At 43.7% G+C, this 15,958-nt stretch overlaps 1 protein-coding gene across 1 annotated transcript in view; it reads left to right on the forward strand.

The window, feature by feature from the left end:
• Nucleotides 1–8,971: 8,971 nt before the first annotated feature.
• UBTD2 (ubiquitin domain containing 2) overlaps nucleotides 8,972–15,958 on the forward strand; it is a 56,905-nt gene continuing 49,918 nt past the window's right edge. Inside the window, exon 1 of the mRNA XM_070570327.1 lies at nucleotides 8,972–9,316. Coding sequence (XP_070426428.1) covers nucleotides 9,247–9,316 — 70 coding nt within the window. The 5' untranslated portion in view covers nucleotides 8,972–9,246. The remainder of the gene's footprint in view (nucleotides 9,317–15,958) is intronic.

Raw genomic sequence — 15,958 nt, forward strand, 5'->3', positions numbered from 1 at the left:
AGTCATATATCGTGACATAAAGCAGATCCGTGGTTGCCTGGGGACAGCAGACTGGGGGTGGTGCAGCAGAGAAGGATTACCAAGGGGCATGAAGAAACTTTTGGGGGGATGGGTATGTTCATTATCTTAATTGTGTGATGGGCTCATAGGTATATACAATACCAAACTTATAAAAGTGTACACTTAAATATGTGCAGTGTAGTGTATTCAAATTTTTTAAAATTGTGCTGGCTGGGGGCTGGAGAATGTAGGAGGAGGCAGGAAAGGATGCAGAAACTCCAGTTAGGAAGGTTTTGCAGTAGCCAAGGTGGGAGACGGTAGTGGCAGCAGAGACAGAGAAAAAGTGGAGACTCAGAACATATTTAATGGATCCAGCCAGCTTGATGATGGATTGGGTATGCGAGGTGAAGAAGATGGAGGAATCACCGATAACCCATAGGTTTCGGGCTTGATCATAGATGGACTACGGTGCCATTTGTGGAGGAGGAAAAGACTAAAGTAAAAACAGGTTGGCAGGGAGTGTGGAGAATTGTGTTTTGTCAAGGACATGTGTTCTTTGAAATTCTATCTGTGTCCCAAACTACATCAGGAAATGCCTAATGTGTGAGTGTAAAATGCTGGTTCCTGGACTCCACCCCAGAACTACTGAATTAGAATCTCTGGGAAACTGTGATTTATCTTATTTTATTTTATTTTGAATCTTTTCTTTCTTTCTTTCTTCTTCTTCTTCTTTTTTTTTTTTTTTTTCTGGGAAAGATTCACGATGAGCTAACATCTGTTGCCAATCTGCCTCTCTCTTTTTTTTTTTCTCCCCAAAGCCCCAGTACATGTTGTACCTTCTACTTGTAAGTCCTTCTAGTTCTTCTGTGTGAGCCACTGCCACAGCATAGCTACTGGAGACAAGTGGTGTGGTCCCGTGCGTGGGAACTGAACCCAGGCCACTAAAGTAGAGCTCGCCGAACGTTAACCACTAGGCCATCAGGGCTGGCTTGGACTGTGATTTTAACACAGGTAAGTGAAATCCAGACCAGAGTTTGACAGCTACTGGACTTGATTCTCTCTTCCCTTTTTCCCTCCTTCCCACTTCTTCTCCCTCATCAATTCTCCCTGGAGAATTAGCTAAAGAAGGCACCGGAGATATAACAATTATAAACATATAATACCAAACAACAAAGCCCCAAAATACATGAAGCAAAATCTATTAGCACTAATAAATGAGTTCAGCAAGGTTGCAGGATACCTGAGCAATATACAAAAATCAACCGTATTTCTATACACTTTTAATGAACAATTTGAGAAGGAAATGAAGACAACAAATCCATTTATAAATGGAAAATCATGCTGTTTACAATAGCTGGAAAAAGAATAAAATACAAATAAATTTAACAAAACGTGCAAATCTTAGACACTAAAAACTACAAAATACATTGAAAGCAATTTGAGACATAAGTGAAAAGACATTCATGTTCTTGCACTGAGAGCTTAATATTGTTAAGATGCCAAGACTCACCAAATTGTTCTACAGATCCAACACTTTTGCCATGTAAATTTCAGCTCCTGGGGCCGGCCCTGTGACTGAGTGGCTAGGGTCTCGTGCTCCACTTCGGCAGCCCAGGGTTTCCCTAGTTCGGATCCTGGGTGCGGACGTTGCACCATTCGTCAGGCCATGCTGAGGTGGTATCCCAGATGCCACAACCACAACTAAAAATATAAAACTATGTACCAGGGGCTTTGGGGAGAAAAAGGAAAAATAATATCTTCAAAAAAAAATTTCAGCTCCTTTTTTTTTTTTCTTAATAAGTGGACAAGCTGATAAAATGCATATGGAAATGTAAAGGACCCAGAATAGCCTAAACAATCTTGAAAGGGAGAACAAAGTTGGGGGACTCATACTTCCTGACTTCAAAACTTACTATAAAACTACAGTAATCAAGATAATGTGGTACTGGCATAAGGACAGACATAAAAACCAATGGAATAGAATTGAGTCCAAAAATAAACTCTAACATGTATGGTCAATTAATTTTCAACAAGGGTGCCAAGACAATTCAATGGGGGAAAGAATAGTCTTTTCAAAAAATGCTAGGACACTGGAAATCCACAAGCAAGATGGACTCCTACCTCATACCATATACAAAAATTAACTCAAAGTGGATTTAAGACCTGAAAGTCAAAGCTAAAACTATAAAACTCTTAGAGGAAAACAGATCTTAATTTTCAGGACCTGGCATTAGACAATGGTTTCGTAGATATGAGCCCCAAAGCAAGAGCAATCAAAGAAAAAAATAGGTAAAATGGACTTTATCAAAATTAAAAACTTTCATTCTTCAAAGGGCACTGTCAAGAAAGTTAAAAGACATCCCACAATAGGAGAGAATATTTGCAAATCATCTATCTGCTAAGGGACTTGTAATCAGAATGTATGAAGAACTCTTACAACTCAATATAAAAAGACAGATAATCCTATTTAAAAATGGGCAAAGGATCTGAGTAGACATTTTCCCAAAAACAGATATATAAATGGTCGATAAGAACATGGAAAGACACTTAACATTATTAATCATTAGGGAAATGCAAATCAAAACCACAATGAAATATCCCACAAAACAGTTGTACCATTTTATATTCCCTTATAAATTGCTGGTGAGAACATAAAATGGTGCAGCCATTTTGGAAAACAGTTTACAAATTCCTCAGAAATTTAAACATAGAGTTACCACATGACCAAGCAATTTCACTCCTAGGTATATACCCAAAACAACTGAAAACGTAAGTCCACCCAAAAACTTGTTCATGAATGTTCATAACAGCTTTATTCATAATAGCCAAAAAGTGGGTCAGAGTGATGTCAGCATCATGGCAGAATGCACTAGAAGCAGCTTCGTGAATGGGGAAGAGAATGACACAAGAAGAATGGAGGAATGAACCCACTGTATCTTCTTTCCCCATTGCAGTCTCCAGCCATGGGGAAACAAGCCATTTGGATCAGATGAGACCAAAGATTTTCCTATTAGACTCCCCCAGACTTTCACTACATGTAAAAACTGTTACTACCTGAAAATAACTAGAAAATATATGTGACCTGCTCAATATATCGTGGGCAGTGAAAGGAGACCAGATAGTGTTGAAAATAAAAGAAAAAGCAAAGGTAAAAAAAAATCAACCAAGAGGATGGAGGATCCAGGATGGAGTGCAAACTGTGACAAATGAATCAAACTATCATAAATATGTGACACAATCACTGAAGTGCAGAATGGAGGTCACCTGAGAAGCTTCGGAATTTTGACTGGACTCCGTAAGGTTCAAGATAAAACGAAGTGCACACAAACACTGTGCTCTACTCCGAAAAGCTGTTTCTCCCGGGAGCGGGGCTGACAATTCTGACATGGCTTTTCACGTACACTGGACTGGAGCAAATAGGTAAATGGGTGGTGGGTGGAAGCAATAGGGGTCCTCACTGTCAGAGAGGAAACTTACAGATGAGCAAGAGGGAACGCAGAACGGGCCAGTGCTCCTGAACGAGAGTCTGAAACATCAGCGTGGACTCATGTCTAGGTTAGGACAGATACAGATGATACAGAAACAACTATAGGTTTTGAGTGTGCATGGATTAGTAAAAACAGACATACTCCCAGCTCTGTCAGCTAAGGGGCCTGGAAGCAACAACACCCCAGTAGCAACAGGCACCCTTAGTGCCCAGGTCTTGGTTTCTAATGCCTTCCCCCAATAAAAGGAACTAGGACTGCTTGGGAAAATGTCCTATTCTGGGGTCAGGGCAGGGAAAATATAAGACAAGCATGGAGCACCTTATAGTGCCAGAAAGTAAGGAAGCGCTCAAAAAACAAAAGGATAGGATCACGTCAAAGCGCTCCCAATGGCCAAAAGCTGGAAAAATTTGAGCAAAAAAATAAATAGCGTAGGATGGAATTATAACCGAAAGTATAAAAGAAATACGCAGGAGTCTCCACTGATACAAATACATGTTTGAACAAATAAATGGGGAGAAGAGAAAAGTCTTCCTCACAGAGGAATTTCAAGTCTCTTGTGTAGCTCTTTGCCCCTCTAGGAAGGGGAGCTTCATTCCTCTCCCGACTCTGAAGGAGGCTAGCCTTAGTCACCTGCTTCCACGGAACACAGTCTGGATGGGGGGGAAAGTGATGGGACAGAGGAGAAACCCAGCAAACTCACTTAAACAAGAATCAAGGTTAATGTCACCAACGGAAGTTCTGATGACGTGATGCGATGAGAAGGGCATTTCACCTGTGTGGCATTCTTCCAAAAAAACCATAATGCCTCCTGAAAAATTGAAGGAGATTCTACAAAATACCTGACCAATATCCTCAAAACTGTTGAGGTCATTAAAAATAAGGAACGTCTGAGGGGCTGGCCCGGTGGCACAGTGGTTAAGTGCGCATGTTCCACTTCGGTGGCCCGGGGTTTGCCAGCTCCAATCCTGGGTGCAGACATGGCACCATTCATCAAGCCATGCTGTGGCAGGCGTCCCACATATAAAGTAGAGGAAGATGGGCACGGATGTTATCTCAGGGCCAGTATTCCTCAGCAAAAATAGGTGGATTGGCTGCAGTTGGCTCAGGGCTAATCTTTCTTAAAAAAAAAAAAAGAAAAAAAGGAACGTCTGAGAAACTATGACAGACCAGAGGAGACCAAGGAGACACAATAACCAAATGCAATACCATTATTATATCCTAAGTTGGATCCTGGAAGAGAAAAAGAAGTAATGCAAAAACGAGTAAACTCCAAATAAAGGCTGGAGTTTAGGCAACAACAGCAACAAAAAAGTAGAAACAACTTAAATGTCCACCAACTGATGAAGGGATAAACAAAATGTGGTCTAGCCACAGAATGGAATATTATTCAGCCATAAAAAGGAATTAAGTACAGATACACACTACGACGTGGATGAACCTTAAAAACATGTTACATGAAGGAAACCGCTCACAAAAGACCAGATGATTCCATTTATATGAAATGTCCAGGATGGCAAATCTGTAGAGACAAAAAAGAGATTCGTGGCTGCCTAGGGCTGGAGGTCAGGAGGAAATGGGAGTGATTGCTAATAGGTATGGGTGTCTTTTTGGTGTGAGGAACTGTTCTAAAATTGATTGTGAGTATATTCAAACGATTGAATCACATACTTTATTTTTAATTATTTTTTATTGAGGTATAATTGACATATAACATTGTATTAGTTTTAGGTGTACAACATAATGATTCAATATTTGTACACATTGCAAAATGATCACAATAAATCTAATTAACAGCCCTCACCATACATAGCTACAAATTTTTTTTCTTGTGATGAGAACTTTTAAGATTTACTCTCTTAGCAACTTTCAAATATGCAATACAGTATTATTAAGTAGTCACCATGCTATTTACATTACACTCCCATGACTTATTGATTTTTTTTTTTAAAGATTTTATTTTTCCCTTTTTCTCCCCAAAGCCCCCCAGTACATAGTTGTATATTCTTCGTTGTGGGTCCTTCTAGTTGTGGCATGTGGGACGCTGCCTCAGCGTGGTCTGACAAGCAGTGCCATGTCCGCGCCCAGGATTCGAACCAACAAAACACTGGGCCGCCTGCGGCGGAGCGCGCGAACTTAACCACTTGGCCACGGGGCCAGCCCCCCATGACTTATTGATTTTATAACTAGAAGTTTGTACCTTTTGACCACCTTCACCCATTTCGCCCACTCCCACCCCTGCCTATGGCAACCATCAATCTGTTCCCTGTATCCAAGAGCTTGTTTTGTTTTGTTTTTTATATTCCACATACAGATAAGATCACTTGGTATTTGTCTTTCTCTGACTGACTTATTTCACTCAGCATAATGCCCTCAAGGTCCATCCATGTTGTTGCAAATGGCAAAATTTCTTTTTTTTTAATTTATTTTTTTGTGAGGAAGACTGGCCCTGAGCTAACATCTGTTGCCAATCTTTCTCTTTTTGCTTGAAGAATCTTGTCGCTGAGCTAACATCTGTGCCAACCTTCCTCTACTTTATGTGGGATGTCACCACAGGATGGCTTGATGAGTGGTGCTAGGTTGGCACCTGGGATCCGAACCTGTGAACCCCAGGCCGCCGAAGTGGAATGCGCAAACTTAACCACCACACCCCTGGGCCAGCCCCAAAAATTTCACTATTTTTTTGGCTGAATAATGTTCCTATATATATATATATATATATATATATATATATATATATCTCCTGTGTATTCTTTATCCATTCATTCATCAGTGGACACTTAGGTTGTTTCCATATCTTGGCTGTTGTAAGTAATGCTGCAGTGAACATGGGGATGCAAATATCTTTTTGAGTTAGTGTTTTCATTTTCTCTGGATAAATACCCCAAAGTGGAATCGCTGGATCACATGGTAGTTCTATTCTTAATTTTTTTAGGAAGTTCCATACTGTTTTCCACAGTGGCTGCACCAATTTACTTGAATTGTACACTTTAAATTGGTGAAGTATATGATATATTAAATTATATCTCAATAAAGATGTTATAAAAAATAGAAAAGCACACACATGGGGCTGCCTGGTGGCGTAGTGGTTAAGTTCGCGTGTTCCACTTTGGCGGGCCCAGGGTTTGCAGGTTCGGATCCTGGGTGCAGACCTAGCGCTGCTCCTCAGGCTACACTGTGGTGGCATCTCACAGAAAACAGAGGAAGATCGGCACAGGTGTCAGCTCAGTGACCATCTTCCTCAAGCAAAAAGAGGAAGATTGGCAACTGATGTTAGCTCAGAGCCCATCTTCTTCACAAAAAAAAAAAAGAAAAAAAGCACACACACAAAGAAGGCATTGTTTCTATAGAAAGTCAATAGATTTGGTTATGCAGTAAGTTTAGATAGGTGACATTAGACGTGAAGTAGAGCGGAGAGTTAATGAAGACCCCCCACAGAGTCTGGAGCATTGTATGAGCCCAATTCACAGGTGAGGAAACCCAGCTGCACATAAATTTAAAGTCATACAGCTAGCACAGGACAGGAGCCGGATTCCAACCTAGGAAGCTGATAGTAGACCTGGAACCCTTAATGGCCACATTACTCTCTCTCCTGGGAACTTGTGTCTCTGCCCTAAGATAAAGGCAGGGTGGAGAGCATCCACAAGCTGAGACTCTCTCCATGAGCTTGCTCTCTCTTCCTAGCGCCAATTCCTCAGTGCTCATTAGAAAGCACTCATCACTTGGGTGCCTACCATCTGTTTAACAGGCATCATGGAAGTCTTGGTTTCTGCAATTTCTAGAGCAAAATTCAGGACAAAGCAATCCCTTTGAAGATATTCAGTGTGCAGTATCTCTCCATCAGAGAGGTGATGAAGCGATGTCTGTCTGCCAACGTGAATACTCAGCTGAGAAATCATCAGCTAGAAGGCTTAGTGACAGTGCCTGAATCTAAGAGCAACCTTTGAAAACTCATAAAAACGTCAATGGTATATATGCTCTTTTGAATGTTCTTGACTACCCAGGACAACACTAATTCTCTAGTATAAATTTAATACAGCGAACTCCTATTTCTCACAAGACATTTCTGTGCTTTCCTGTAAGTATAGGGTTTTGTTTGTTGAACCCTCATTTTTATCTGATTATCAAATGAATACAAGGACCTAAATCTTTGCGTTTTGGACTATTTCTGTGAGCTGAATTCCCACGTGTGATAATCTCAAGTCAAAGGGTATGAAGGTTTTTAAGGCTCTTGGTCCGCATTGCCAAAGTGCTTTGCTGAAAGACTGAACCAATTTACACTCCCACCAGCAGTGTATGAAAATATATTTAAATGCAAATTCCAAGCTGCAGAGAGTCTCTTTCTTAGGTATTTCACTTAAAAAAATTTTTTTAATGCAATGCAAAAGCTGACCCAGGATGTTAAAAAAAGAAAGTCTGATATAAAAATGGAGCAGATAGTTAAAACAGCTCATAGGCAGAAATAAGCTTCAGAAAGGCCCAAGAAGGGCGATAAAAATTTTAAGGCATCATAGCAAGAAGCAGAATTCTGAAGGGAGCATTAAGAATTTGGCTTAGATTGGGATAGCAACCGCCAAGAAAGTAGGGCGTGGTCAATGCACCAAATTCTAGTTTAGAAAAAGCAGGGTATTTCATTTGTTGTACTTCACTTTGTCCTCAAAACCGATTTAAGACGCCTAAAGAGAGAGTCTTGAGAAGTAGCTTTGTGTCTTAATAATCAATGCAGCGAAAATGAAAACCACGCCCCCTGAACTACGATCAGCACTTATCTCTCCTACCCGGGCTGCCTCGCCTCTGTAATCTGAGTCCAGCTTGCAACCACAAGGGCCGCCTCTATGTCTAATAATGGGGCACAGTGATTTTAAGGGGCACGGGGGTGAGGCAGGCAAGGGCAAGCCCACCGAAGTCTACACAAATCCAAAAGGTGCTGAGACCTCAACCTTCAACCAGGATGCCCCCTCTGCCAGTTATCTGGGAACTCGCCCCGTCCCGGCCAGGGAGTTTTCCATCACTACGGCTCTGTGCCCGCCCTCCTCCGACCCGCTTCCACCGGGAGCAAGCTGACGCCCGAGGAGGAGCCAGAAACTCGATTTTGTCCCTTTCCACTTCTCCTTTCTCACTTTTGCTCCTCCTTTCCTGCTCTCTCCCCCTTCTTCCCGTCCTCCCCTCTCCCTCCCGCTCGCCCCCTTTCCCTGCCTCTTCCCGGACCGGTCCCCCTCCGCCTCCTCTCCTCCGGCTCCCAGCTCCCATCCTCCGCCCCCCCGCGGCGCGCGGCCCCTCCCGCAGCCAATCAGCGTGCGGCCTCGCGGGGCCCCGCCCCCCGGCGCTTCCGGGCGGCCCGCCGAGCCCAGGCCGCGGGAGCGGAGGGCGGCGCCGCGGGCGGGGGCCGAGGGGCCTGGCTGACGGGCGGCGCCGCGCCGGGCTCGCGTGCGCGCGGGGCCGAGGGCTGTGAGGGGCGAGGCGCGCCGCGGCCCCCCGGAATGGGCCAGCCCCGGCCTGGCGGGGCCGAGCCGCAGGCGAGGGCGGCGCGCGGGCCGGGCCTGCCGCGCGGGCGGCCCGGGGGCTGAGGGAGAAGAGGGCGCGGAGGAAGGGGCCGAGCCAAGGCGGTGGGTGGAGCGGCGAGGGGGCGGAGGCTGGGCCGCGGCGGGCGAGCGGAGCGGCGCGCCCGTCCGGAGCTCGGCGGCGGCGGCGCCGGAGGAGGCTGGGGCGGCGGCGCGCCCGGACGAGCGGCCGGAGGTGGCGGACGCGGCGCCGGGGCCCCATGGGCGGGTGCGTGGGCGCCCAGCACGACTCCTCGGGCAGCCTCAACGAGAACTCGGAGGGCACCGGAGGTAGGTGAGCGCCAGGGGGCGGCCTCGGCCCCCCATTGTTCCCGGCCAGGCCCGGCCACCTGTCCCGGCGCCTCGGGCCCGCGGGCGGCGCGGCCGGGGCCCCGCGCCCCTTTGTCATCCCCCTGCCCACGTCGCCCCCGCGCTGCGCTCCGGCCGCCCCGCCGGCCGCGGGGTCTCCGCCCGCTTCCCTGGGCCCCGGGGGGCGTCGTCCGCGCGCCTGGATGTCGCCCTCGGCTTCCCGACCCCGCCGCCTCGGCTCGGGGAGGTCGGCCCCGGAGCCGCCTTCCTGGCCGGCGCGCTGGCCCTCCGGCGCGTTCAATTATTCAGGAGCAGGATGGCGGCGGGCCGGGGAGGGAGGGGGGGAGGGAGGGAGCCGGCCGCATCCCTCGGCCCGGCCCCGCCGCCCGCGCCCTTGCCCGCGCCGCGGAGTTGGCCGGGCTCGGCTTCCCCGAGTTTCAGGTGACAGCTGCGCGAGGTGGCTCCAGCTTGGCCATTTAAACCGGCAGGTTCCCGGAGCTCGGCCGACGGGGGAGGGCTCCGGGGGCGCGGGCGTCCGTTTCCCGAGCGCTGGGGAGCGGCCGCCGGGGGAGACGTGGCTCGGCCGCGGCGCGGGGTGCTGGGCCGGCCGCCGCCGGGTGGGCTCGCCGGATTCCTCGCCGTCGACGTAGAGGAAAGTGCGCGGGTCACAGTGCCAACGCGCGAGTCCGCCTTTCCCGGCGGGATCGCGACTTCAAAAGTTTCCTGACGCCGGACGCGCTTCTGCTTTGGGGTGAATCGTCTGCCCAGGAGAGGGATTTTGGTTCACTTGGTGTTGCAGTGCCGCAGGGTGATGAAATTCTCCTGCCTCGACTTAAGTGACCTTTTGCCGAGTCCATTCTGGAGCATGTTAGAGTTTTAGTTAAGAAACAGCTTCTGGGAATGGCGAGGATGACAGTGTTGGTCTTGTTCCATCCTTACGTTAGATGTCTCAAAATGTGGGGCGTATTTATAAGTTCCTAAATTCAGTTGTTCGGGGATGAAAGGGTTTACAACTTTTCCTTAATATCCTAACATTTAGACCAGTTGCTTGCCCTGTCACTTAAGCTCCATCTGTAAATCAGGTACTCCTAACTTTTGGCTGATCAATTTCCTGAATTACGTGATGGTTAGCCATGCCACTTGAATAAGATCTGTGGGCATCCTGTATGACTAAATCCTGGACATATAGTTCGGAGAGCTCACTGAAGTGTGTCTTGAAAAAATCGTCCATGAAAATACTACTTTACAGTGCATTTCAAGTCCTGGTATTACTTGGTGGCATGTTAATAAGATCCTTAGTGATAACAAAGCAGGAAGATAAAAAGGGCATGATTTAAAACAGCTTTGGGTTGGTGTCAAGTTGGGGGTCAAAATGATCCTTCCTGTAAAGGGGGTGATTGTTAATGGTCCCGAAGTATATTAGTATGTACTTGTTATAGGTAGTATTCAGTTTTAATTAAATATTTTTTCACAGTCATTTAAGAATTCTGATAAACGTTTATCTCCTCTCAGTAATGAACTTGAACCAATTTCTTTAAGCCTTTTGGTAGTGTGGCTTGTGACCAGCCAGGAATTATTAGCATGGGCGTTTAAAAGCATGGAGTCTTAGCTTTTGGTTATTTTTTACCAGTGGTATCTAGTTAGATAGCTATGGTATCAGTTTCTTTGAGAACTGAGTTTTCTGGACCTGAGGCTGTGCCCAAGGTTTAGAAAAAAGGGACATCAACCACCAAACCTCTTTATTTGGCCCTGATGTAACTGGGGTGGAGGAAGGACCTGTGTGGGATAAAAGGATTATTTCTGGAATTTAATTATGGAAGTCTTTTTTCTCCCTTACTGTCAGGATAGTTAGGAGTTAATTGTGGTTGAAAGGAATTTGCTCAGGTGAGTGTGTCAGGTTAACATGTTAAACAGTTCTTGCTTATTACAGGAGGTTTTTGTTGGGAAGGGAAAGACTATTTTTCCTGAGGGTGTTGGCACAGATCCTTTGCTTTTCAAACATACAATACGTGGTGGTTAGTAGTTTTAATCTGGACATACTGGGTTATGAAAAATTCTTTTATCAACATGGAGTAAAATACAGTCTTCTTGATGCTTCTCATGACGGGTTTAAGATTTTCATGACAGATTTAATTATATTCACAGTGTTGTGCAAACATCACCCTTTTAGAATGGCTTGACCCTTTCTGAATATCAGCCAGTCTTGGTAAAAAATGACTTCTGTTTTTTAACCTTTATAGGCCATTTGAGATAGTGTACTTTCCCTCTGGATCTAAGTTGCTTATGTATGCAAATAATTATGTATATATTGAGAGAAACTTCCTTACTGGGTGGATTACTTCTTTGAAGGAATTTGGGAAATTTTTGCGAAAGACTGTAGAATATGGAAATGACTGAATTCACGTTATAAGATTTGTGTTATCTCTTGTTTTTGGAATAGTTTGTAATATCTTCCTCTGGTGTACCTTGCCTAGACTTCAGTTTTTGAGTTTCAGCTACTTTGACCGTTTTTTAATGACTAATTTTAATCAAGATAGGTATATTATAGAAATTATACAAGATTATTTAACAGTTCTCTCCAAGCTTCCATGTTCCTAGGATTTCCACTTGTTTTGATGTTTTTAGACAGCATATTCTGTATGGTTCTCTGCTTTATGATGACATTGAGATGCTGTGGTTGGCACTTAGGACCTCTAGACAAGCTTAAACCCGTGGCATTTGCTAAGAAATTAAATCTCTTACAATTTTTAAAAATAAGAAATATGTAGGAAAAAATAAAATGAAGTTAATTGAAGACAGCCAACTAGCTTCATATTTTGTTCACGTCTTTAATGTAGTGATATACAAAGTAGGTTCTCACTTTCTGGGTGTGTCATTTATTCTGTATGTTCAGTGATATCCCAAGAGGACTGACCCTGGTGGTCTCAGGTTTCCAGGTTTCCAGTAGCATAACTGAATGCTGGACATTCATTTCTTTATTTCAGAATGTCTTGAGAATATCGTGGCGTTCTTTTGGATATCCGTGTATAGCAGCCTTCCAGACATCTACTTGATGAGTAACAATGGTTTCTGAATAATAGCAGCTACCATTTGTCCAGTATTTATTATGTGACAGGTACTGTGCTAAGTGATTAGGTTCTCTCATTTAGTCTTAACAACTCTGGGAGGTGGATAATATCTCTTATACATGGATTGAAGCCAGGAGAAATTAAACAACTTACTTAACATGGCATGGCTTATAAATGGCAGAGTGGGAACTTGAACTCAGGGGTATAATAAAGAATGCTGGGGGTTTTTTTTCCTAGTTTCATTTTTTTAATTGTAGTAAAATACATGTAAAAGTTGCCTTTTTTTCTTCCCTTGGTAAGGAAGATTGGCTCTGAGCTAACATCTGTTGCCAATCTTCCTGTATTTTGTATGCGGGATGCTGCCACAAGCATGGCTTGATGAGTGATGTGTAGGTCTGTTCCCAGGATCCGAACCTGTGCACCCTGGGCTGCTGAAGTGGAGTGCACGAACTTAACCACTATGCCAGCCCCCAAAATTTACCATTTTTAAGTGTACAATTCAGTGGCATTAATTATATTCACAGTTGGCAGCCATTACCACTATATATTTCCAAAATTTTTCACCACTCCAAACAGAAACTGGATCCATTAAGCAATATCTCTGCTCCCCCCTCCTCCTAACCCCTGGTAACCTCTAATCTGTGTTTTGTTTCTGTAAATTTGCCTATTCTAGATATTTCATGTAAGTAGAATCAAACAATTTTTGTTTATGGTATATTTTCACTTAGAATAGTGTCTTCCACGTTCCTTCTTTTATAGCAAGTATCAGTACTTCATCCTTTTTATGACTGAATAATATTCCATTGTATGTATGTACCACATTTTGTCTGTTCATCTGTTGGTGGACGTTTGGGTTATTCCTACTTTTTGGCTATCGTGAATAATGCAGCTATGAACTACAAATAGCTGTTTGAGTCCCTGTTTTCAGTTCTTTGGGATATATCCCTAGGAGTGGAATTGCTAGGTCATGTGCTAATTCTTTGTTTACCTTTTTCAGGAACTACCAAACTTTCACACAGCAGCTGCACCATTTCACATTTCTACTAGCAATGTGCAAGGGTTCCAGTTTTTCCACATCCTCACCAACACTTATTTCCCATTTTTTACATTATACCCATTCTAGTGGGTGTAAAGAGGTGTTTCATTGTGGTTCCAGTTTGCATTTCCCTAATGACTAGTCATATTGAGCATCTTTTCATGTGCTTGTTGGACATTTGTGTATCTACTTTGGAGAAATGTTTATTTAAGTCCTTTGCCTACTTTTTACTTGTGTGGGGTTTTCTGTTGAGTTGTAGGAGTTCCTTATATAGTGTCTGTATTAAACCGTTATTGGATATGTGATTTGCAAATATTTTCTCCCATTCTGTAGGTTGTCTTTTCACTCTCTTGATGGTGTCCTTGGATGCACGAAAGTTTTTAACTTTAATGAAGTCCAATTTATCTGTTTTTCCTTTTGTTTCCTGTGCTTCTGGTTTCAGTTTTAAATATATATATTTAACTAATCCTTCACTGATGGAGAAAGAATAAATCTATAACCAATAATTCACAAGTCTTATAACTAACATTTGCTTTCTTAACTATGAATAGAAAGCTGTTTTAAGTTTATTCCCTCTGTCTAATCTGATGAAAAGGTTGATTAGCAATGAAATAGTTTTTAAAAAGTTGACAAAGGTAATCCATAAACCCACTTCAATTTCTTAATCAAGAGATGATTCTTGTATTTTCTGGGGAAGCATTTTACAATCAACAAGCATTGAGTACCCACAATATGCCCAATGTTGTATTGGTTGCTGTTGTTCCAAAAAAAAGGACTCATGATCCTATTTCTTGAGTATGTCAAAATCCTGTTTTAGAAAGCGTAACAGCATATGCACACATGAGACAACTATAAAACGCTATATAAACAGATAAAAATACCATAGGATGATCTGTGCAAGTGCCGAGGGAATAAAGGCAAACAGTGATCTCAGCTGCTCCAGGCTGTGGTCTCTCTACCAGTGGCATTGGCATCACCTGGGAGCATGTCAGAAATGCAGAATCTTGGGCCCCAGCACGGACCTCATGAATCAGAATCTGCATTTTAGCAAGATTCTCAGATGCTTCCTGTGCACATTAAAGTTTGAGAAGCACTGTTGAGGATTGCTTCTAGTGGGAAGAGACAAAATGAGGAACCCATTAGGGGAAAAAATGGCGTGAGTTGGTGATTTGTTGGATGTAGGGATAAAGAAAAGAAAAGAATCTTCTGTTTGTGAATGTGGGTGACCAGGACTGTTGAGGTGGCTTGGCAGGTTTGGGGGAATTAGAGCTATCTGGGGAGAGCCATTCACCTTTCAGTATGTTAAGGTTTAGTTGACAAAGAATTTTTAAGGTGAAACATCATTTAGGATGGTGCAGAAGTTTAGGTGTGGAACTTGGAGATGTTCAGGATTATGAATGTGGATTTTGAAGTCAGCTGGGAGAGGTTGACTGAAGGTGTAAAAGTGACTGACTGCTATAAGTAAAAAGAGGAAACTACTAAGAATTGAGTCACGAAAACTTCACGGAAGGTGGAGAAATGAGAAATCACCTCTCCGGCATGTCTCAAGGCCTGACCCTAGTAGGTGCTTAGTATACCAAATTTTGTTGTCTTATTGGGAAACGTAAAAAACAGATCTGCCTGTTTTTTACTGATCTAATTGTATTTGAACAGACCATTTGTATAGTTTCAGAAAATAATTCGGTTTGTTAACTTTTCATTCTAGTGTGGTGTTTGCAGAAATTCTAACTGTAGGTTATTACTCATATCCTAACACAAGATAGACTGCTTGGGCATCCAACCCCAGAACATAGCAACAGCTCTGCTGAGGTTGGGGTACTTAAGAACAAACGTTTTCTACAAGACGGTTACTTTCTTCACCAAGAACATCATGCTTCTCTCTTCCTTGTGTATGTTCAGTGTCCCATATGTTACTCTACATATCAGCTAACTCGGTTGTGTATTGAGTTTTCTTATGCTTCTGCTCTCAGGGCTGTGCCTATAATAAAAAATGAAGCACAATTGAGCATGAGGAGGACTGAAGATTTAGTCTCCTCCTCGTGTGACAGTGAAAGTACAAATCTTTCATATTTTCTGGGTTGGTGAGCTCTGGGGCTTTATGAGAGGGATGCATAAAATTTTATACCAATTGGAGAGAGACATACTGTGAAATAGGAGGCATTTACTTGATGTAAAGCAGAGGGTGGCTGATTTTACTAGGAGGCGTGGAGTTGTGGGGAAAGGACCAAAAGAAAAATAGGCAGCAAGTAGGTGTGGGTTGGAAGTAACAGTGGTACTCTGTGTGGGTAGGTCTGGTAAGTATGAGAATTAAATTTAGGTTGGGGAAGCTACAGTTGGAAAATACTGGGATATGGGGAAAGCTGAATCCTCTTTGGGAAGAGATTTAAGACTGGAGTTTACATTAGAAGTTGACATGGGTTGTTGTAGCCCCTACCTGATCAGCTACCTTCCACCAGGCTAGTCCCATTCTGTTTTCAATTTTCTGCTGAATAAAGGGTTGACGTTTTTTCCCAGTCAAGA

This window comes from Equus przewalskii, chromosome 13 (genome assembly GCF_037783145.1).
Source record: "Equus przewalskii isolate Varuska chromosome 13, EquPr2, whole genome shotgun sequence".
NCBI lineage: Eukaryota > Metazoa > Chordata > Mammalia > Perissodactyla > Equidae > Equus > Equus przewalskii.